Source organism: Rhodnius prolixus, unplaced genomic scaffold, assembly GCF_049639745.1.
Source record: "Rhodnius prolixus isolate KJV_2025 unplaced genomic scaffold, Rpr scaffold_2, whole genome shotgun sequence".
NCBI classification, from domain to species: Eukaryota; Metazoa; Arthropoda; class Insecta; order Hemiptera; family Reduviidae; genus Rhodnius; species Rhodnius prolixus.
This window is the reverse complement of record NW_027411592.1, coordinates 1,562,484-1,586,561: the sequence shown is the minus strand read 5'-3', so window position 1 is coordinate 1,586,561 and position 24,078 is coordinate 1,562,484. Positions and strand designations below refer to the sequence as shown.

The following is a 24,078-nucleotide window of genomic DNA, read 5'->3' as shown; positions in this document are numbered from 1 at the left end:
TTTCTATAAACTTTTAAAAATCCTCAATCTACCAGCTGTCCGAGAATCTAGATAGCACAATTTACAGTTGAACATTCCATAAAATTCATATTATCATGGAATTGATAGTAAACTTTTTAAAAACAACCCTTGTACCTTCTACTTGACAATGGAGCTACGCATCAAAAAAGTCCTATGTGTTAGCGTACTGCACGCATGAGCATTTGTCCTTTCGAGATTAGAATGTCCAAAAAGGCGGATTCAAGATTCCATAATCAGAGAAAGGGAAGGTTTCTGTAGAGCTTCCACCGAAATCCAGGATGATACACGATGAAACGGATGTGACGACTACAACGTGGTGTCAGCATTCTCAAACCCAACACACTTCTGCACCATCTAATTATTCATTTTGGGGAAACTTAATTATAAGAAAATGAGAGAATGAAGACTGAGTTGAAGAAACTCTCTTCAGAGTGTTCAGAAATTAAGACTAGTACGTTATGTTGCAGAACCCCCATGATGGACCTCCTGGTGCAGGTGACCACCGCCTACAAGATCTCGCCTGCTGGACATGTCCTCCAGCCGTACGGGGAATCTGGACTCCTTCCGTACAAACCCAGCACACCGATAGGTATGTAACATTTACACTATGACGTCATATAGTAGTACTTTGTGGATGAACTTCCTGTTGGGGGTTAGAGAGAAGGTAGCGACGCACTTTCACGAGAGCGTGGCCATCTTCTCACATTTCCACCGGAAATACGCATTTTCAGACCCCCAAGTCCGAATTTGGTTTTTTTAATTATTTAAGGCACGCCAACATCTGAGGTTGTTGGCGCCCAGAACTTTTTTCAGTGCACTGCCGGTCTCCGGACAGTTTTCTCTCGTTAAAGGCCACACTGTGCATCACCGGACATTAAGCTGTAAGAAGTTTCGTAGGAAGAGCGTTCATTCGAACCCAGCTCGCTAACCACTTAGCTAATCACTTCCTTCTTGTCCGCTTATCGTCGCGTTCTTTGGTGGCCCGACACTTAAGTGAATTTAATTTTACCTTTTTTTTTATATTTTTCAATATTGAGTTTCAAATCGATTTGGAGAAATGATTTTTCCTATTTCAAAATGGATATTTAATTTTTAAAAGAAATAATAACTAATATACAGTTTGTATGTCTCCAGCTTGTGGAGCCTGATTTTGTTGTGAAGATAGAAGGACCATGGCCACGGTCGTGTAGCGTCCAAGGAAGTTGCTACCAAAATAGCCAATGTATATTTGGCAAATAACCTCTAGACGTGAAGAATAATAAATACTTTACCAATACTAAGACTGTTTAACCAGTCTGTTGGTGGGTGTGTGCGCCAGCTGGAGTTGCAATCATCCCGAGATTGCATAGTAAACAGCGAGGACACTGGGTCTTAGTTCATCAATAAGAATATTTATGATTACATCTAATGAACAACTAAATTTATACAATGATGAAGATTTTTAGTAATTGTGTATTTAAATTACTATTGCCATTGCCAGTGGTGTTCATTTCCCCATTCTGCTATTGGCTATTAAAACGGAAGCGATGCAGATAGTCTGTTTGAATTTTCAGCTTCAATGAGTTTTTGAGGCCTCTGAATCCAAAAAACGAGATTTTTTCATTAGAATGTGGAAAATGCCTGAATATATGTGCAGAAAATTTTAGAAAAAAATTCGCTACTTCCGGTAGGTGTCCATCGTGCCGAAATTTTGGTCAAATTGTTCAGACGGAAGTTCCACATTATATAATGTATATTTTTTTCCAAAAACTGCTCAAAATATTTTTTCATGAAACTGTGACTTAACTTTACCACATGTAAAACCATAACGTATTATTTAGAATATTTTACTATGAACATTGATTTTTAAGTTAGTTCTGGAGATGAGAGTTTGCTATAGTCAGCCTAAAGTGGCATTTTGGGGTAACTTTCGGTAGCACAATAATAGGGATGGAAAATTCCAAACTGGAAGGAAGTGACCCTTTAGTCAGGGCCGGATTTAGATGAAAAGAGGGCCCAGGCTATCCCACTTATGAGGAGGCCCTTTCACCTCCCATTTTTAAGTTTGTAAATTACATGAGAGATAATAAAATACATCACTACTGTAATATATGGTATATCAATATTTTAAATGAAACATGTTATTGGTACTAACCTTTATAACAAAAAATGTGGCATGGATAATAAATAAATGTTTGTTTATTAGTCATACGCGACGAATTTCTCCTTATTTTCGGTTCAGTGTTTTAGTGTTCACTGTTTTTAGAATAGTATAATTTTAATTTTGCTAACAATTCGAATGTAGGCCCCTCTTGATCTTGAGGCCTTAGACTGAAGCCTAGTTAGCCTATAGGAAAATTCGGCCCTGCCTTTAGTGAATGGTTTTTAGAAAATTTACGATCTGATGTTTGTGGGGGCGATAAAGTGAGAAGATAGCAGATTGTGTCTTCTCTACTCTTAATAAAGGGAAGTATTGTTACCGCGCCCTGGTGGAATTGTTTAATATCATATTCTATGTAAATAATCGTCATTAAGGAAGTTATAATGTTGTTGCTTAAATGAAATGGAGTCGTTTTTAAATGAAAAATTAATGCGTTTATTTCCTAAACTAAAACGCCAGTATTTTCAGTATTTGCCGGTCCTTTTTCTAAAACGGGCTCCTTTCTCTTGAAACTTGTGTCACACTGCCTCGTAGATCTCTTACACACTTTGTTTTGCAACATTCTCTAATGTGGGAGCCCCTTTTTCCTGTAAAGTAGTGTAATTATACCTATAAATGAAATTATAATTGTCACTTTGCTGGGTATTTTTTTTAGTCACCTGAATCAGAGAGAAGTTGTCTTTAGAAAGTGCTATGTCTGTCTGTACACAATATTTCTCAAAAAGAAAAACGATAGTTCGCGCTGTAATCGATTTAAAACTCTCTGCCGCCGGAAGTACCATCACCATCACCTTTTTTTTTGGGGGGGGGAAGATTTCCCAGAAACTTGGCGCCAACTTTTTATCCAAAGAAAATATTGTGAAATTTTGAGAAAAATTGTATTTAGGTAAAGAGCAGGTGAATTTCTCCGAGCATGTTTATAGTCTCCAGTTGCAGAGTACAATGCTCGCCAGTTTGAATAGCTCCAGTGTAAATACTCCCTATTTCCATGTCAGGGAATATGCTAACTGTATGTCGACTAGATATCTGGTCGGACCAGAACTTGTTCTCTGGCCTCGTTCGACTGGCCTAGGTCAAATTTGATTCCTGTTTGTAAATTAGGCTGTTTATTTCTTTTCGCTTACAAATTGCCTTTCCAAAATTGTGAAGTTAATTTTATTGTTAGAAATGTATTAAATAATGATAATCAAAATGAATAGATTGTAACAAAACTCTTGGAGTTTTCTCTTTCCTTCAGTTGGAACTGTTTGCATAAACGTGGCGAATGGTGCAGTGCGTAGCTCATTCATTTGATTAGGTGACATCAACTTTTCAGTTGAATAATGCAACAGTATCGCTCCTCAAAGCGATATTCGACCCCATGGTAAAACATATAATTACGAATAGTATTATTACTCCTACTATTCAAGTTATTAAGTTTATATGAGCCATAATAAATTCCTCATCTGATATGTAAGTATAGGCAAATGAAGAATAAGGAGGCTCCATTTGCGTGGAGGCTGCGAAGTAGGCACCCGTTATTTACATCTCGACAAATATGAACTACTCTTTTGAGTCTTGAAGCTTTGAGTTGATCTAAAAAAAAATTATAAAATATGTAAATTAAATTTTGAAATGTGGGCGATGTTTTGAAAGCAAGAGCCAGGTTTCCAAGAACCGGTGAAGAATCAAAGAGGAATCGAATTACTGGACATCGATGGGTTGAAATGATTACTAACAATGGATAATATTTTGAAGAATAAACTTTCTTATCTGACGATGCTCATTAAATCGAAACAAAAGTGCCAATACTATTCTCAGTAATTAGAGCAAAAGTTTTTTTAAAATCTTCAGTTCGAAAATGAAACGTTCAATGAATTTTCTCCAATCTAAACTTTAAAGAACTGAAACGGTGGATCATTAACTAGATTTGCAAAAAATTTAAATGTACTTAAAATATTTGAAAAAGTTATTAGAACATAATAACTTATTTGAAGCCTTGTTTAACCTTGATAATTGAGAGGCTCTTTAGTGACTTGAACGCTGAGAGTGGATTGGTTGTTACTGTTGCAGGCGCCCTGGATACATGGACTGTGCACATCGTGCCCAAGCACCAAGCCTTGCAAAATCCAGCCAACAAAATCTCCTTGAAACAAGTCGTCCAACCGTTTGAACAGACATTCAGATTTCAGGTAGCTAGTCTGGTAGCTAATCTCTTGCTTTGAGGGTAATTCTTGAGAATTCTTTTAATGTTATTGTGTGATTCCGCAGGTAAATCTGCCGCGCAACCAGCTGTTCGTGACCAGAGTAAACGGCCGCACCACCATGTGCGAGATTCTGGAGCAGGCCTGTCGAGAGAAAGGATTGGACGTTACCAAGTACACCCTCAAACACCCAAGTAGGTTTCCAAATAGACTTGGCCAATTATTATTTATTTATTACTTATTTTAGTTTTGGGGACGTTTTGTTCAGGCTCATTTTCAAAGAACCATTTTTTCGGACTCACAGGACGTTCAAACGAACATTTCCGGTGCAAACCAGAAAATTTGTAAGTTACAATACTTTCCTTCCCTTAGCTGGTTAAGAACCCCTGGGAATCGTTAAACAAAATCACTCTCAAGTGATTCTCATCTAAAGAATCTAGTGACACTCTACTAAAGAAGCGCATCTTTAGTGAAGAGATGGTTCCAATTATTGTTTCCTTTTAGAAATCGGCCTGTTCAGTTAATATTTAAGTATTTTCTCTGTTGTTGAGAACCAGTGACTTTAAATGTCAAGAGGGCGTGATCTTCACAAATTGGAAGTTTAATATCCCTCTTATCCCTGTCAAAGAAACATCTATGTTCCAGTCACTTTCGACAATTTTTTAAGAAGAACTATATGTATACAATAAAATTGCAAAATAAATTTGTCAAACACATTTATGCACTAAAGGAAAGTCGATTAAGATGGCAGTTGGTAGTTCTCTAACGTTTTTTTCTTTTTCAAATTATATTTTCCAGAACAGCTGGACGGAGTGAGTTTGTGCGAAGAGTTAAGTGTGGCCGAATACGGTCACAATCAGGTGACTATGGTGTCCAGTCGTGCGCTGCCCAGTTCTGTTTCTTCAGAGGATATTCTAGCCATGCACAAATATACCAACAGCAGTAAATCCGTACGTAGTAGTTACTTCAAGTTTATGTGGTTTCACAATGAGAAGGTTATGTATTATTTAGGTTATGTTTAATTAAGCACACTTTTTCAAACAAAAGTACCGAACAGTGAGTATTTTACTCTGAGACTTATTATGCTCCTCATGAGGTATTTGATGGAGCAGGGCGACGCTCAGGGTAGTGGCGGAGCTGAGATTCCATCTTGAGCGTGTTCTCTAGGATTCATGTCCTGCAGGATGATCACTTTAATCTCGACTACCTAGAGGGACGACGGCTTTCACTGTGTGAGGTCGATCTGGAGTTGTCAAGCATTAATTTATGTATGATGCTGTGCCTAAAAATGGAGCAAAGGCATTGCTGCTTCTGTAGAAGACATTTCCGTGCCAATCTAGCAGCGGTCTTTACAACCTTCATAATTATATTGAAGAAGAGCAATTCCATTAGCAGTAAGCCTAGAAATCTCCCTGATTCTGTAAGAGATTTAGAAAGAACGGGGTAAGCCGTCTTGACCAGACTCAGAAGTGGTTGGATCAAATTGTCGTCATTTGACTGCAGTGTCTGGGAAACATTTCGGTTCATCCCTAAGCAGTAGCAGAAATGAGGCGAATCCAATCAACGTCTACTGCCACTTTGAAGACTTCATTATTGAAGCAATTCTGATATTGATGTTATAGTGCGAGAGTTCTTCGCGCAGTTTGTCGCCGGACAGTTCGGTCTCGCCGAGGCAGCCCATCCAACCGTCCAGACCGCTGCGCAAACGTCGTCCTGCGCCAAAACCACCGACCGTACCGACATCACAACCGCCTCAATCAACACCACCTGCCTCCCATCAGGTAAATTCATTTGCTTTTTAATTCGCTTTATCCACTCTTATAAACATTCAAACTGGCTCTTAACTTGTAAAATTAAGGGCCAAATAGATCTACGAAGTAGGTTCTCTAGTGAGCAAAGTCAATGAATGCCCTAACAATAATTTTCTACCATCTTTAAATCTTTTATAAATCACTATTTCCCAGGTTCGCTGAAATAAAACATGTCTTGGAAGGGAGGGGACGAGAGACACCCGGAACTGCTTAAAACCCAGATTCTTAAAAACAGGAAAGATTAAGTGTAACTCTCCCTGCAAAACCCATCTCGTTCCTGTAGAATTTAGACTACTTGGAGAGTTTAATAACGCAAAAGTTCGGTAAAGATGTACTGCCGGTCAAAATATATTGAAATGAAAATGGAAGAGGAAAGCTTATTTTCACTTGAAGCAAGCGAGGGGGTATTCTCAAAGAAAATTCGCCACTTCCCTAACAAAAAATAAATACATAAAATAATTTCTCTTTATGGTCACTTCCGATTTGCGTATTTGGACGAAAACTTTTACACCCATTCTGCTTGATCAAATCGGAACTTTCTGTGATTTCCTAATTTTGAGCTATGCCAAGATATCCCGCATTCCTGGGATTATCCCAGTGCAGTACCACTATTTCGTGCTCATTGGACTTGCCAACGCGCATTTCTTTCAGAGATGTAAATCACTTCTATTTGTTAAGAAAAAAAGTCGTCTATACAAGAGCATAAATTAGGCAAATAAAAATATGAATATTGAAAGAATAATTAATTTCCTCTGTTCTTTAAATGAACTGATTAGAAATAAATACAATTTAAGTTTAAGTAGAGAAATCCAATCGATTAGTTTGGATCTAAGCACACTGACTGCATCATTAATCTTCTCATTGTAAACAAGCGCGTTGCCAGAGAAAGGATTTCGTCCGATATCAAATTATAATATTTTTCAAGCATTGAGCTCTAAATTTTTTCTAAAAAAATTAAAAGTTTAAAAATTATCCCTGCAAATTGATCTTTGTAGTCAATGAAGATCGTGTGTGATCGTTTCTACCAAAATTTGCTTTCCCTTAGAAATTTGTCAATGATGAAATAAAGTATTTTTTTTTGGTATTGCAGAAACAGTCGAGCCCAAGTACCAATGGACCAGTTATTTGCCATTCCAGAACTTCGTCCGACAGTTCTGGGTACCACGAAGCCTCGGTACTCAGCGAAAGTCCTGATTCTAATAACAGGTACAATAATGGTGTAACAACCTCCAATTTTACAGTATCTACAAAATGCAAAACGTGCGTCAATAAATGAGTTCTTTTGTTACAGTAGCAGCCTTCCGGATTCTCTTCCCAGAAGAAGTAAACTGCCGTCAAGTCACGAACCACCGAACTGTACCGCTGCGCCGAAACAGAAATTATCTCGGTCATTGTCTAATTTACATCAAGCGTCCACTTCGACGGCCTCAATGAACGGATCGTTGGCTCATAAGAGTGCGATGAAGCCCGCGCAGAGTACCTCGTCCCTCGTAGCTAGTAAGTAATGTTGCTTCTTCGGTGGGAATCCAGGAAATGAAAACACTGAGCCAATCCTTTTCCAGGAAAAGGATCACTTCTAGTAATTCTAATGTTTTTTTCAGGTCGTAAAAAGAAACCGGCGCCTCCTCCGCCTGTCTTCTCCATCGCAGAAGAACGAGAAGAGACGTCGTCGACCACCTCAAGAACTAGCAAAACTTTGCCATCCGGAACCCGTTTACAAGAATGCTATCAGATTCCAGATGTTATACCTCAAGCACCTCCATCGCCACCTGTAGTAGAACTTCCGGTTGAACCGCCCCAGACAAAACCTATTCCACCTACCCCTAGCCGCATTCCAGATTGTGTAGACAACTTAGCCCCTAGAGGTAATGCCATAAATCCTTCAAATTCATTAGTCAGTGAGCTTAAGTCAGTGTTTTCCTCATTTCAGGAAAGAAACCTTGCCTCCTCTTCTGCAGTAGTTTCACCCAAAAGAACCAGTTACAGTCCTCGCAAAATCCTATTGAAGCCCATTTCATCCATTTATGAAACCCAGAAATCTGTTTCCTCTCCGAAAGAAATTAGTCCTCCGCCAAATACCTGTTCCGTAAAAGATTTGATCAACCGTTTTGATTCACTAAATCAAACTCCAGTCTTATCAAGACAGTCTTCATTCAGAAATAAGATTACTTCGCCAGGTAGTCCAAATGTTAAATCTCCACAATCCACTAGCCCAAACTCAAAATTATCTCTACAGATTTCAAGTCCAAAACAAGATATCTCGGATAGCTCAAGTCCTGGATCGTCATTATCCGTATCCTCAGTTATTTTCAACTTTAAGTTCAACGGTTTAGCTGAAAATGTTCAAACACCACCAGCTATGTGCTTAGTCAAACAAGGAACCCAAACTCTGACTAATCTGGACCAAGAGAAATTGGAGGTAAGACGATCCGAAAAAGTTGATCGGGATCGTAGCGGACAGAGCAAAGACCTTGAAGTTTCTATGGAGAAACTAAAGGACATTTCGTTAGCAGATAAGTCTCCTTCAGAAGTGGGAATTTCGGAAGATAAAAACCTTGTCCCGCAGGTGATGGAATCCCTAGAAGATGACAAGGTATTGAATTGTAAATCGATGAATAATAATGATCTAGCCAGCTGGCTGGAATCAATGTTTCATCACGAAGTTGACGATAGTAGGTCGAATCAGTTGGATATTGTGATTGGTGAATCACAGGTTGAACTTAGCAGGGACTTAGCAGAAAATCAGGAAATGCTTAGCACACTTTCTCCGAATTCATTAACCAACCAGCGGAAACAAGGAAAACCTGCCAAAGAAAATGATAAACTTCTTGATGTGTGCCTTCTTAAAGAGGGTGAACATAGAAGTAGTTGTTCATCAACTGGTGAAGACTTCTTATTAGATAAATCTGATCTGAGTGAGCCAACAATACCATTCATTGACCATGATGATGAACTGTTTTGCTGTTCATCAAGAGAAAAATCCATGATGGATGATGAAAGTGAACTGAAAAGTTGTAATGATTTCCATCTTGATGTCTCCTTTGTAGAAGATATCTCCACTGTGGATTCAAGAGACATCATTTCCACTGAAGAAGAGGAAGAACACGTTTCGGAAAATAAGTTGCACGATTTGGAAACATGTATTGACGATGGCAATTTTGATATAAAATCAACAATTATTCCATTAACTGACAATAAATCTGATAATGTGATTTCAGATATTGACAAATTTCCAAATAATCTACCAAGAGTTATATTAAAGAAGGAGAGTTCTAGTGATACTGACGCTTCATCAGAATTCTCCCCTGAAGAAACAGAAGAGAAAGAACTGGATGACCCAGACAGTTCTATACGCCGGACGAAAACTGTAACTTTTTTAGAGGAAGAAGAAGTTCTAGAAGATGATCTTCAGACAAACTCAACACCACCAAAGCAGGAAAAGAAAAAAGTCCAAATTTCTCCCAAGTTCAAGCTAAAAACTCTTAAGCAACATGGTAAGAAGCTATGGAATAAAGCTCGTAATAAGCAGAAAGTAAGTTCATCCAGTGATTGGTTGCACAAGGATGTGATCACACAGGATTATTGTTCTTGCGAGGAACCAGACATTGTCTACGTTAGAGCGTCCGCTAGGAAATGTGCCCGTACGAATGCTTTTAAAGTTAAACCAAACCAGAAGCCATTACAGGATGACAGTGTTCTCAAGACGAATGAACTGTTCATTCTAGAGAATCAGTTTATACGAGAGAAACTGAAGGAACTGTTGGATAGCCGTCCTGAGGAGTTCCTCTAATACTTCCTCTTCCCTCTAGAACTCTCCTTTAGTGTTTACTCTTTCACTGGTAGTTGTTTTAAAGTTGACCTTGAAAATGGTTCATGCCTAATGCTTCTTCTTCATTTATTTCATTAAGATTCTGTTTCCCAAGTACAGCAGCCAAAGAGACTTATAGTACCATCCTTCTAGTGGAATGTGTAGTGGATAAAGTCTGGTCCTCAGGGTGCTAAAGACTTCATTACACAACTTACGGATTAGAACGCCGACACGCGGCATACAGGGGAACGTACCTTCTTTTCCTTACTCAGTTTATAAATAAAAGACTTCTGGATCAATCAACCTAATCCTGTGAATCCCATCTTTTTGCTTATTATCTCCCTTGCTCTCCGAGGGCCAGAGGTCTTATACCTCAAACAGATTATACAAATTCTCCCCTCCTGAAAAGTATTAAAATTGTGGGCCTAGCGTTCCGACCAATAAATAGGAGGCCACCTATTGTAAAGATAGAGATATTTCAACCATTTGCCTTTTTTTCAATTCTAAAAAACTAATTAATAATAATCGTAAAAATAGAATCTTTTGGCGAATGCGGGAAACATTTTTGTATCTACGAGTATCTCGTAATCCCAAAAACTTTCAAATTGGAAAATAAACTTCGATTAGGGAAGGGAAGAAGTAGTTAAAGTTTAATCGTGTAGCGGCTATGATTTTAAAATAAAAGGGAATTCCAAGAAGCTTTCTTAAAAATGATCTTAATGTGTGTAACATGAAGGTGTTTTCACATTAATTTCATCTAAATGGAATAAAAATACTTGATCAAACTTGTATGATAAAAAATATTTTATATCAAAAGCAAAGTAAGGCATGCTCCATTCCCTAAAGTTGACCTTAGCTTTATTACTTAGTTTTACTTAATTTGATTTACTTTGAACTGTATAACCTTCCCTTTGATTTGGTAGTTTAGTAAAATACTTGGTATCTTGTTTTCCCTTGTAAACCTCTCACAGAAAGGAAGCTGCCAATACCTCAGCCAAGACGCATCGTTGTTCTGGACAGATTGGAGGATATGATGCGAAGGATGGCGCAAGAGTGCGACGCTAGTTTGAAGAGTCAAGGTATCTGATACCGTTGAGATCTGTGCCGCAGCTTTGCCTTATTATATTGTCTTATATATCAGTTCCCTAGTGTTCATCTGCATTGTCCTAGTGTCCAGTGTTAAGTTACACGTCCAATACACGTTATTTTCGGTAAAAGAGTACCTAATGCTCAATCTCCCAGATGTTACAAAATTTGAAATCTCATTTTCAGTAGGCTCGAAGGGAAGTTCACAAATAATTTATTAATTCAAATTTATTAGCTTATTTAGTAAGGATTTATTTGTTCGAGTACCGCGTGTATCTACTTATTTTTGTGGGAAAAATGTTAAAAGAATAGTTTGAGCTTTCCGTTCTCGAAACTAAGACGTCATTTCCTCCTAAAAACAAATAAGAGGCGATTATTTGACATAACTACCCTACCTTTGTTAACTTCTAATTACAGTTGTATCTCACAAAGAGAGTAATATAAATTTTGCATTAAAGAAAACTTAAAACAAAAATCTATTTTTGCTTTTGTTGTTTCAATGTTAATACAAAATTATATGCGTACGGCCGTGCTTTTTTAAACTCGAGCCCTACAGTTAATTCGAACATTTGAAGGAGCATTATATAACAAATCTACATTTATAAACAATAATTGTAGCATGCTTTTCAAAAAAAAAACAAAACAGTGAAGTACATGGATACGGGTATGAAGGTGGCTACTTAGTGTTTACTTAATTTTATTATAACCTTATTACTTTATAACCAACAATTTGGAAAATCACAAATGGAACATACCATTAATTCCATTCATAGACGATGGAACCTAATAAGTGAAATGCGTTTATTGTTTAGATGGTCTTGCATGTTATTAGCGACTTAATTATTTATTTGTTTATTGTTGATTATTGTTGTTTTGTTTATTTGTGAAAGATTGTATTAATTTAAGGAATCAAAATAGAATTTAGCCAATGACTGTTTGCTTTTAATAAGTGAATGATACCATATTTTTAACGCAAACGTAGCTAATGTTGTTTTTTAGAACCTGTACTTAGAAATACGAATGTGAAACCGCAGAAAACCTTCCTCTTGAATTGCAAGTGGGTGAGTTTTCACTTATAAAGACCAAGCATGTTTACATTATAATTACGGTGACCATTATTTTTGTATCAAAAAACAGGACAAGGAGCAAAAAAAAAAACCTTAAAAAATATTAATACGTTTATTAACACGAGATCGGTTATTAACAAAACAATGGCCATATAATATGGTACAGGTTAGTTTAGTTATTAGTTTTTACATGACGTTTAGCGATCGATGTTTACACTAGTCGATTAGTCTACTCTATCGGTAAAATAGGTTGTGTTTTACGCTAAAGGTTCGTCCAAAGTTAATGTACACAGAAAAATTTTTTCTAAGCGATTATTTGCGAACTTAATTATTATACACTTATACTATATTTTTACATTCAAAAATTAAATTTGAGTATAATTTAAATTTCATTGAAAAACAGTAAAAATAAATAAAAAAACAGGACATTTATGCTTAAAAAAAAAAAAGGACAGCGTCTTAAAAAACAGTACGAATGGTCACCGTAATTATAACCAACCGGCACTGTAAAAAAGAACAAAAAGAATTCTGCCGAGAACTTTCACTCACTGTTAAGATTGGTAAAAACTGTTTTCAATTATTGCTTACATTAGCTAAATTGAAAAAAAATATAAACCGAGATGACACTTTTAAGAGAGAGAACATATCAGAAAGTGACAAAATCAATTGACTTTAGTAAAATTTGACTTTTAATTGTGGAATTTTCTTCAGTCTTTGAATTTAAGCAACACATTTATCCCATTTTTCTTTTTTAATGATATTCAACAAACAGAACTGTTCATTATAGGATAATGGTATTTCAGAGGTAAGCCTACCCACCTTGAGTGCAATGTGCGTAGATTCAAGAAAATCATTGGGGCTATTTTAAAAAAAAAAAAACTTATAGTGAATATTCAATAAAGTGATTGGCATTTCCCCGGTTATGGAATTTCCTGCAAACACAGTATTTTAGCTAATAATTAGCCCCACTTTATAATGTAATGCTTAAATGGTATTTTAGAGAAAAGTTCTTTTTCTATTTAGAACATTTTTCTTAAAGAAACTGATTTTAAGGATCCTAAAAAATGTGCAATCCCAAGTATGTCTAAACAAATCTAAATTCTATCGATCGGTCGTTCAGTAGTTTTAGATAAGTAATATTAAGGTCAGCTTGAAGTTATAGTTATTCTAACTTCACAGCAGGAACTTTCTAATTTAGTTTTATGTTGTAGTTAGAAGAAATTTTAATTTTTAATTTTTTAGAAAAATTGTTCTGTATAACTAGATTAGTGCATTTTTCTTTAATCTGTTAATATCTTTTTTGGCCTTTTCTATGGATGTCTACCGCCTATTGCTCTTTTGATTTATTCTTTTCTTGTTTAGAATACAGAAAATGTATTAAAATCTTGTTCAAAATATGGTACAATCATTGAAGAAATAATTTGTTGACGACATTTGTGAATACAGGTGAAGGTGGAGAAGCGATTGATTCAAGTGACACATCATCAATAGTGACCCCCTCTGAGACTGAGCGTATCGAAGCGGAAATAGAGCGCATGTTTGAACAGGCGACAAGAGAGCACGTCAGCCTGGAGAGCGGAGTGGATGTTGGAGAATCTCCGGAAAGGCTGCCCTCGCCGCCGACGGTACAGCTGGTCAAGACGGAAGTCCAATTCAATGAGCCGGAAGATCCGTTCATGGACTGGGAATATAAACTGCCTGCTCCTCCCACCTTTAGGTAATAGAGAACTTTTCCCGTTTTTTTTTGGGCCTTGCTTAAACATTCACTTCTGTTTCCCGAGCAAGTTTTATGTCATCCCTCCAACAGCACCCGGAGGCTAAAATGGATTTTCTCGGAGAAGTTTTGTAATAAAAATGGTAGATGGATTTATGTTAATGTTTTTACAGTTGTCATGGTGCGTTGCCTGAATTTCCTTCCACCAGGTTTTTACTTGCTGTTTATTTCTAGGGCACACGTCTCAAATAATACTAGTTACAGCTAAACCCAAGCAGTAGCAACGTCAACTTATCTCAGTCTTGAGCGTGCTTGTTGTTTGGCTATTGTACTTTTGGGAATCCAAGACCCCTTTGAATGTATAGCCAAACAAATTTCCTCATGAATATACCTCTCATGCCATGGTATCCGTAATGTAGGTGTTTGTTACAGAGATGATACTAATTCTCCACCCTTGACTGAGTACAGTACGATGACGGTGGGCAAGATGAAGGAGGTTCTGTATGAGAGTACCAATAATAATAGGAATGTCAAGGCCAATAGTGGAAGTACAGAACTTATCGATGAACTGTCTTCAGCTGTTGTCGACCGGAAGGTGTTAAAGAGTCAATCCTCAACTCAGGTAAACTTAGTTTTCTGTTCATCCTTGCTTAAGATTCATTAACCTTGTCGTATTCGTACTCCTTTCAAAGATATAATGCCAGTTTTTGTACCTCTCTGATGAGTATGAATACTAGGCATAGTGTACTGTGATTTCCTGGAAACTGGGAGAGTTTCGGGAAGAACATAAATACCAACGAAACACAAGTTTTTCATTTGAAACTCTCTCTCTCTCGGGAACTACTTCAAGCACCTCTTCTGAAGTTGCACCTAAGAACAAGATGGAGTTCAGCGTCCATAGGATACAAGTTAATTATTAAACTCGTTCTTATAATAGCAAACTTGCAGGGAATTGGTAGGCTATGAGCGCAACTCTGCAGAAAACGTTTCTGGCTACTTTATTTTATTTTTGTCCAATCAGATTTGAATGAACTGGAACAAGCAAGTTTTTCAGTGTTCATATGAGATTTTTGTATTTGTTGCAGTGCTGCAAAGAGGATGCTAACCCATCCAATCTGGATAACTTCCAGATCACTACGTACGGTGATCAAAGCAAGAGATTAGTAAGATTGCACTCCGAGGAAGCGCCTTCCAGTGATACTGATGGTGTATCCTCTATTGCTCACAATAAAGTGGAAACTTCAAAAGAAATTAAGCTTCTAGTAGAAGAAGAAAAGGCCGATTTGCAAGAGGACAAGAAAGCTGAAGTTCACCCTAGCTTGACGGATAGAGAACAGATTAAAGAATTCAAACCGAAGGCTAGTAAGACGGTGTTCATCAATGATAATCTGGCCACATGTAGGAAACAACTGCCAGTAGAGCCAGCAAGAAGTAGACCGACCAGTGTGGACAAACCTTTGATGAACGGCGTTGTCCAGAATGGGGAAAGCAAGCATTCTGAGAGGAAAACTAAGGGCACGAGTGGTGTCCTGGAAGAGAACTGCAGTGACGAGAGGTTAGTTAGTCCGGTGATCCGGACGTCGTCGTTTGTCCAGGAGAAGAAGGAGTGTGCACCGGTCAAGAGGTCCATCTCCTACGTGTCTTGTCTGGCTAAGGTGAGTGACGTGTTTCCCCTTTTCAGTTTATCTGTTCAACTAAGTCGATACTAAGCGATCTCTCAGAGTTAATTTTTTTTTCTTCTAACCGCATGTTTTGGGACTGCTTCGAACCTGACCTGACCAACTTTGTGTATAGACGGAACGAAATAAAGATTTAGAGTATGTTTTCAACTCTGCCTCACAACTTTATTCTTCACTTCAAGAACATATTTGTACTTCCTGGAAACTGAGAGAACTGGAAACTGATGTCCACTTCGAGAGACTAGTAGTCTAGACTAGATTCTTTTGAAAATAGATGCAGAATGTGGTGTCTGTCTATATTTCTTGGCATCTCTTAGTTGAAATTTCCTTTACTCATATGTTTGGAAGCGAGAAATGTAGCATCAGATCGCAATGAATGTTCAGAAGGGTTATGTAGTAGAATTTTTATGTTGGTTAACCCTTTATGTTTCAGGCGAGAATGAATCTGTCCAAATCGAATAGCGATCTTTTGGAGAGCTCAGAAGAAGAGAATCCGGCCGTACAGCCGGACCAACAGATCAGATTGCATCTTCGACCAGTAGTCAAAAGTAATTTAAGGAAATCCAGCAGCGAGATCAGTATTAATATGGGAGGTAACTATCACATTGTCTAAGCATTCTTCAAAGAGGTCGTCCTACATCTTTAATTATAGTGATGATCTTAGTAACGAGTAGTTCTTTTAAAATTCATGATCCCTCAGACTTGCTCTTGTGTGCCAAATGTAAAAAAAAGTTGTAAAAACTAACTAGAACAAAGTTCAAGAACTTATTTGGAGTTTGTTGGATATAAACACTATTTCTTTAGTTGTTCTTAGAAACTTTCTTGCAGCGCATGCAGTTTGGAACGTTTACAATAGAACATTTTGCTCATCTCAGCCTCTACTCACCTCTCCCACATAACCTGCTTAAGACTGATTTTCACAGAAGAATCTGTGAAAATAAAAGCTGTAGATCTTCATGAAAGAAACACATTCACTGAACCAAAACAAAGCTTCTAATTTTTGGGGGGAAATTCATCCTTAAACCCTATAATGGCAGTTAGAGGGAATCTATTTACCTCCCACACAAAAGTATCCTTATTGAAGTTCCCTGAATGAATACTTCAGATAGAAGTTGTAGACATTCAATAATTGCATTCTACCTGCGATGTGTGTTCCTATCGCTGGAAAGGTGGGTTCAAATAGAGTTCAAAGATCATTTCTCAAACGGAAGCAACTCTTTACCCAATATGTGTAATATGTAATGTAACTTCATATGTGTTGTGGTCAGTGGGTTCGACTCCCGGTCAAGGCTTTGGATTTTATTAAATGGTTGATAAAAAGAATTTTTCAGTAAACTATGTTTACTAGTCGCCTCCGTCCACAACACTTGGTCGATAGTTGGACGTAAAGCCAGTTTGAAAAATTTAAAGCATTATTAGCTTACTACTTTTTTGTCCCGAAATGGCTGCTTCCAGGCTTCTACATTACATACACAATAGACTTACTGTACACAGTTATCCCAGGAGAATTTGTTTAAAGCAGTTCTCGTGGAAGGGTTAAGGCTCCCTCTAAAGGTTCACAAAGAAATGTAACTAGGGAGTCATGTGAGTCACCATGTTTTTAAATAGTTACTTATGGATCGGCTCGGGTTTGCCGCATGAATGCTTATTAAGTTGTCCTCTCTGATTCCTAGACCCAGCGGAAAGCAATAAGATCTTGGATAAGCAGGAAGCGAGTCTTCAATCCTTGCAGGTAATTAGAATTAATTTTTATTTAAATATCTTATTTTTCACCTTGTTTTCGGGTAAAATTCCATGAAATGTTTTATTTTATATAGTGATTATGTTTTATAAATATCATTTTGATTGGTTTCTTGCGCAGGTGTTGAGAGCAATTCTGCCGCAGATTAGCCAATCTCAAGATTCTATCAATACCGTTGGAATCAATACCAGGGAAATGTAAGTTGGGAATTTTTAGTATTCTTTATTTTGTCTTATTGGTGGCGTTCAATTTCTTGCAACTATTTCCAAATTTTCTTAATGTAAATGATTTACCCAGAAAAATGCATTTAAGGTTTCTTTTTTTGAAGAAAATTTAAATCATTTTTGCAGCTTTGGAATGCAGTAAAATTTTTAAACAACATTCCAAAACGAAAGCAAAACATTCGACCAGAAATCATACTTTACCAAACTGATTTTTTTTTCATGTTTTCAACGGTTTTCTTTAACCTCATATAGGCCTATTACTTTTATTTGTAACATTCCTTCTAATGAGTCGTTCCAATATATTGTGCAAAATCTGACTCCCAAATTTCCCAGGTTCAAGTTATACATTGTTCCAGACAGCTTTCATAATTTTTTGTCAAAGGGTTTTATCTAAACATGTACGTATATATGTGTAGCTTATATTGGATCTAGTCACGTAAGTATGAATATTTTTGGGATAGATTAATTCTAGTAAGATTCTGGGGGGGGCAGTTACTTTATCTTGATGAACATATGGTCGGCCCTTGGAAAACGAGAAAACTGATTTCAGCCTGTGGTCCAGACACGTAGTGTATGTTCATAGAACATCTGAAAGCGAAAAGACAACTCCTAAATTAAATTCTTGAATTTTTGTACTGTCTTCGCTTCAGATACTAACTTTTTGATCAATATCTGTCAACAAGGGTGAATTTATTGAATTGGTTTTTCAAGTTTTGTCGAGATTTTCTTAGAAAAAAAACTGATGAACTTCCTAGATCAGAAAAAGTACAAAAGTGTCTCATATTAGTTTTGTTTATCTTTTGCAGAACTGTTAGTGAAGAACCTGCAAACACGTTCGTTCGTCCGACGATCAGCGTTAGCACGTGGGGTGAACGACCAAAACGTCAGGTGAGCATCAAGTCCGATAGAGATTACGTTTTCGGTCAGAAGGTTGTATTGAAGCCGGTATCCCAAGTAGCGAAGACCAGTGTGCCACTTCCACCGCAGCCAAAACCACCGTTATCCATGGACAAGCGCAATAAGCCGAGCGTATACAAGACTTTAGAGACGGGCAATACAAAGCCAATTAAACTTCAACAGGAAGCGACTACCTCTGTGATCGTGAATAATGGGAATGCCAACAACACATGCGGCGATCAGCATACAGTTGGAGCTGGTCAGTTGAAACTCGGGGACGTGTCATCCACTTCATCGGCCGCCATGACCTGCAACTCCAGACTGCCTGTTGTTAGGAGTGTGGAGCTGAAGAAACCGTACCAACTTCGCCAACAAGAACCAATCCAGCCATCCCCATTAATCCAACAACAACAGAGGCCGGTCTCCTGTTATCTGTTCGGCTGTGAGCCGACCATTCCTCCAGCAGCAGAGCCTCCGGTTTTCACCAACAGTACCGAGAAGAAGTTCACCTCCATTGTGGGCATCAATCATACACCCACTCCGCCGCCACCTCCTCCTTCTATAGTCATGTTGAAACCTGTCTCGTCCACAAAACGTGGCCAACTGCCTCCTCCACCGTTAGATCCACGTGAGGAATTGCTGCGTTCCATTAGGTCGTTTGGAGGTCGTGATTCGTTGCGCAAAGTGTCCACTCGTTAAATAGTTTCAACATAGTACTCTCCCAAGTACACTCATTGTCCTGTTTAACAATCAGCTAGTCTTTTCCACAACGAACCCATATCTGGGTAATTGTTATTATCAATACTATTTGTTATTATTTTAGCAAAAGCTCAAATATAGCCAAATTTATGAAAACAATCGTTATTTGTAAATAATTGTTTTACTTTATTAGTCGCCAGATTTCCAACGGTTTGGTTATGATTTTTAATTAATTAGACTATAATACTTAATATATATACCTAAAATAGATACTCTTCTATAAATATCTATACAAAATGTAAACGTGTATGTATAAAAATGGAACATAATTTATTTTGTATATTGTTTATATAATAGAAATACACATATTATATATAAACAACGCATGTACCTACTTAAAATAAAAATGGTATTATTATATGAGATTTGGAATAGTTTAATCCTTCGGATAGCTCCGCTTCTCCTAAATTTTTTGACCCAAATCAATTTTTACAATGAACAACATTACGAGTTTCAAATTATTTATTTATTACTTTACAGTATATACGAAAGGACGTAAAAGGGCACAGGTGTTCGTGTTCAGACAAATGGGAAGGCGTCATAGTGGAAAATTTTTCACAAGAAACTTTCATATTATTAAGTATGTGAAGATTTAAACAAGTTCAGACAAGTAAAAAAATAAAATAAAGCTGTACTTTTTTTCTACCGAAGTTAAGGAAGTATCCACGCGGTAAAATATATAGTGATGGAAGAATGTGGTTGCCGTTGATAACAATCCAAACCTCTTAATTGACTCCAACTCTGGAATACTTTCAGAGTCCAGGTGGTTGGGACAAGGAGAAATAACATTCTTTTGGAAATCCAGTTGTCACTGTATTTTATTGGATTTCGAATAAATGTGCTTATGTAGTAAACAAATAGAATCTTAGCAGCGTAAAGCAAATTACATGTCGTCCTAACGCGTTCTAGTAAGTAGGTACTGCTACCTGGCAGCCCTTTATGGAACTAATATCAATTTATTTATTTATTTATTTTTTTTAATTATTTACCTTCATGTTGAAATTGTTATTTATTTGGAAATATTGAAAAGTTTGCTGGTATTACGTTATTATAAAATCATATCAGCGGAAAATAACATTTACAGATAGTGATGAATTTTTTAATCATGTTTAACGAGCTTGTTGTAAATCAGAGTTCAGTCCTACAACGACTATCAGAGCGCACCCATCTAGCGTTCCGCCATTACACCAGCTTGTCCAAAAATTTTGTTTTCTCTCCTTGACATAATATGTCCTTCGAGGCAATTTTAATAGAAAAATTCTGTTTTGATAGGAAAATGCTGAGGTATTGAGTTTTTTTTTATTGGTGGTGCATAAAAAAAGGCGCTATTTCAAGCTTGGCTCAATGAATTTGTGGTTCTAAATTCAAGCAAAGTGCCGGCCGCCAAGTCAACACGGACCCCAGTAGTTTGTCCCACCATTCAGTTGATTCTGCTATGAAGTAATTAAAACTGTCCGGTAGGACAGTTGTATAAGGGTTAATCGTCAAAAAATGCACGAAAAAGCGTAACGTTGAAAAACACCCAACTTTGACAATTTTTTTCTCTTTTTCCGTAAAAGATAAAATTCCCAAATTTTCTTTAAAATATAGGGCAAATCCTCCTTTATGACATTATTTTTTTCATAATAACGTAGATCGAATAGATTTCTAGAAAAAAGTTTGCAAAAACTGGAAAAAAACGACATTTTCAGAAAATGTTCTTGTTACCTTTTTTGTAAACAACGTAGCGTCTAAACGCGTGAACCGATTTTCATGAATGAGTGTCATTCGATTCGGAATTTTATGTAGATGTGCCTTTTGGGGGTCTCGACGCTGTACATCAAATGGGAGAGGAATTAGCCCCATATATGTGAGGCCCCCTCCAAAATTATTATTTCTAATAACTCAGTAAAACTTAAACCGATTGTGATGAAATTTGGCAGGATGAAAAGGTTAGGGCTCCCCTACATACCATTAAAGCGACGTTCTGCTCTTACACCTACTAAGGGGAAGTTTTGCAATCATTTAAAATTATTGTCGTAAACCTGTTTCTTCAATGAAGTGTTATTTGGTTCAAAAAGTGATGTAGATTTGCATTTTTAGAGGTCTCGACGCTGTGTATCTTTAGGAGAGGAGTTCGCCCCACGTAGGGTCAGGCCTTCCCTAAAACTATTATTACTAATCTTTTTACAAAGCTTTGTCCGATTTTGGTAAAATTTAGCACGAAGAAGCGGTTAAAGCTTCCCTAAGTGACTAAAGTGACATCATGCTCTTATACCTACTAAGAGGAAGTTCTGCAATCGATCAAATGATCGACGTACGAACTGATTTTAATGCAAGAATTGTCTTTCAATTTGGAATTTTAGATACGGTAGATACGTCTTTATGGGGTTTCGATGGTATATACTTAGGAAAGGGAGTTCGCCCCACGTAAATAAAGCCCCCTTTAAAACGGTTATTTTTTTCCCCCCGGCGCATCAACTGCAAGGTTATTAGCGCCTCAAGCTCTTTCCTTTCCACTCGATCTAAAATGGCGCTTGCCCAAAGTACCCAGCATCCGAAACAACGCCTTTGAATGGTCAAAGGCGGTGGGAGCTAAGGAGGTATGGTATGATGGTCTTGACTTACTCTCTTTACCATCACATTCAACGACGGGGAGAAGTCAGTAAAACGGTTATTAATAATCACTCTGTAAATCTTCGCCGACTTTGATCAAATTAGGCAAGAAGAAGAATTTAGAATGCGTGACGTTTAAGTTTCATCCTGCTCTTACACGTACTAAAGAGAAGCATTTGCAACCATGCCATATTCGCAGTTCAAATTCTCTTCGCCCATTTACGGAGAAAAATTGCAAATCATTTTTCTTTCCCATTTTTATTAGGATCACAGCTTGTTTTCTCTTACATCTCTTATGAGGAAGTAGTGTTATCAAAATTTATCTTACTGCTCTAATTGGAATGTACTGGTAATTGTAATTTTCTTTCTATTATCCCTCTTAAGGGTTGTAATTATTCATCACTTCATCTTCTTCCCACCAACTTGTTACCATTCCTCCATAATTTATGTCAGTTTTTTTCATCCTAGGTCTTCCAAATAATTATTTCCGTTACACACATATTTAAAAAAAATCATTGGATATATAAGTTTGTTCCAACCAAGGAACGAAAAAAAAAAATCTATCCAAAAGGTACAAAAATCTCCTTAACAAGAACTTACAGTTTTAAAAGTTAAGTATAAGGGTTGGTTAAACGCCAAAAGGTACAGAAAAAAATTACTAGAAGTATTAATGAAATGTTGGGTACTTGCTGATTTCTGTACCTTTTGGCGTTTAACCAACCCTTATACTTAACTTTTAAAACTGTAAGTTCTTGTTAAGGAGATTTATAGACATGGTTTCAAAATTTAAAAAAAAAATAATGGAGGTTATAAAAACAAGGCAGTAAAAACCAAAATTCCAAAGAAAATCAAATTTATATTTATTTCATTTTGCCATGTAAAATTCCATAAAAAAAAGAGAAATATTTTCTCCTCTCTAGTTTTTTTAAATAATGTATAAAAATGTACAAAAAAGAGGCACACACAGGTCCTTTGTTCTTCTGGCGTTGGGTTTCTCTTATTAATATTATTTTTTTTAAAAAAAACCTAAAAGCTTACTGATTATATTTTTTTAAATAATTGAACTAGAACGAATTTTGTTGTATTTTTTTTCCATTTAAGTACATAAAAGAAAGCACATTAAATAATATTTGTCAAATAAATACTTACCTAAAAAAAGGGCTGATCTTAAATTCTAAGCTATGGACGTGTATAAAATTTGGGCACTTATATAAAAATAGTTGTGCATTCTCTCTTTAAGCTCCACAACCTACGAGGTTTTATTATTACGGCAATTGTATCACACTGTCAGCTGTATTGATTATTTTAAAAAAATAATAAAAAAAATTTTACTTTTTATTGCTAGTTTATTTCTGGGTTATTGTTTTTAACTGCTGACAGGGTTGTAATGTCGATCTAATTCCAGGTATTAATTTTGGTTTTTTTTTTACCGCGATAAGGTGGGTTTTTCTGGTTTTGATCCGATTTACTGCCACTGGCTTTGTTTACCTACCCGTTTTCGTAACGCCATTCGATGACATTTATCCCCTCTCCCCGGTGTGGTGTCACTTATAGTCTGTTTAAAAAAGATGTCCGCAGCTTAAGTGCACTCTTATGGAGACTAGTCTGGAAGAAGCCAGTCAAAATATTGCAGTAAAATTTCCCCTGAAAAACAGGGGGGCTCAGCCTTGAAGGTCCTAAGGGCTATATAACAAAGTGGCTTTTACAAAGGTAAAAAAAATAACCGGAAACCAGCCCCGGGACTAGAAAAATATGCGCAGACCTGAAAATCGCTCGATTGGCCAGTAGCAGAACTGGGGCTAGAAGCCTGCGCAAAGTACTAATTGTTAAGGAATACATCCTCCAATGATACCAAGTGAGGTTGTTTATTGGTCATCAAAAATCTGCAGGCTTCCCTCTCTTACTCTTATCTAATTTAATTACGGTATTACACACAGCTATGTTAAGGAGCCTCCATTACCGCAACTACATGAGACACTCCTGTTTATACATTACAAATTTTCACCTTATAACAACCTTTACGTCTTTTAAACTTCTTTATAAAAGATCCGTCAACATAATTCTGCAATAAGAAAACAACTGACCTTCATTTCCTCCATATTTGTTTTCCGCACAAAGCCTTTTGTAAAACAGTAAATCAGAACCAAACCACTTACTAGTAAAGCACGTAAAAAAAAGTTGCTTAAGTGCTATTGTAACTTTTGAAAATTTTACGAAATTTAAAATTAAAAAAAAAAAAAAAAAATATGTAACAAACATTTCAGGAGGGATCAATTACAATCAAATATGGCCACAAAAATACTTTTTTAAGAGACGAAAAAAACAAAATTGGCACTAATCAGTCGAAAGAAAA

At 36.8% G+C, this 24,078-nt stretch overlaps 1 protein-coding gene across 8 annotated transcripts in view; it reads left to right on the top strand.

The window, feature by feature from the left end:
• LOC141448734 (uncharacterized) overlaps window positions 1-19,262 on the top strand; it is a 124,786-nt gene extending 105,524 nt beyond the window's left edge. For 3 of the 8 annotated variants that reach the window (XM_074117304.1, XM_074117308.1, XM_074117306.1), the window contains exons 3-18: window positions 489-610; window positions 4,214-4,332; window positions 4,412-4,538; window positions 5,143-5,294; window positions 5,967-6,125; window positions 7,246-7,361; window positions 7,447-7,652; window positions 7,757-8,020; window positions 10,935-11,042; window positions 13,563-13,833; window positions 14,263-14,452; window positions 14,916-15,485; window positions 15,943-16,102; window positions 17,183-17,241; window positions 17,371-17,447; window positions 18,281-19,262. In XM_074117304.1, the coding sequence (XP_073973405.1) occupies window positions 489-610; window positions 4,214-4,332; window positions 4,412-4,538; window positions 5,143-5,294; window positions 5,967-6,125; window positions 7,246-7,361; window positions 7,447-7,652; window positions 7,757-8,020; window positions 10,935-11,042; window positions 13,563-13,833; window positions 14,263-14,452; window positions 14,916-15,485; window positions 15,943-16,102; window positions 17,183-17,241; window positions 17,371-17,447; window positions 18,281-19,070 (3,490 nt within the window). In that variant the 3' untranslated portion in view covers window positions 19,071-19,262. The remainder of the gene's footprint in view (window positions 1-488; window positions 611-4,213; window positions 4,333-4,411; window positions 4,539-5,142; window positions 5,295-5,966; window positions 6,126-7,245; window positions 7,362-7,446; window positions 7,653-7,756; window positions 8,021-10,934; window positions 11,043-13,562; window positions 13,834-14,262; window positions 14,453-14,915; window positions 15,486-15,942; window positions 16,103-17,182; window positions 17,242-17,370; window positions 17,448-18,280) is intronic. The other 5 variants (XM_074117305.1, XM_074117307.1, XM_074117309.1 and 2 more) reach the window with 3 other exon arrangements.
• The last annotated feature ends 4,816 nt before the right edge of the window (window positions 19,263-24,078 follow it).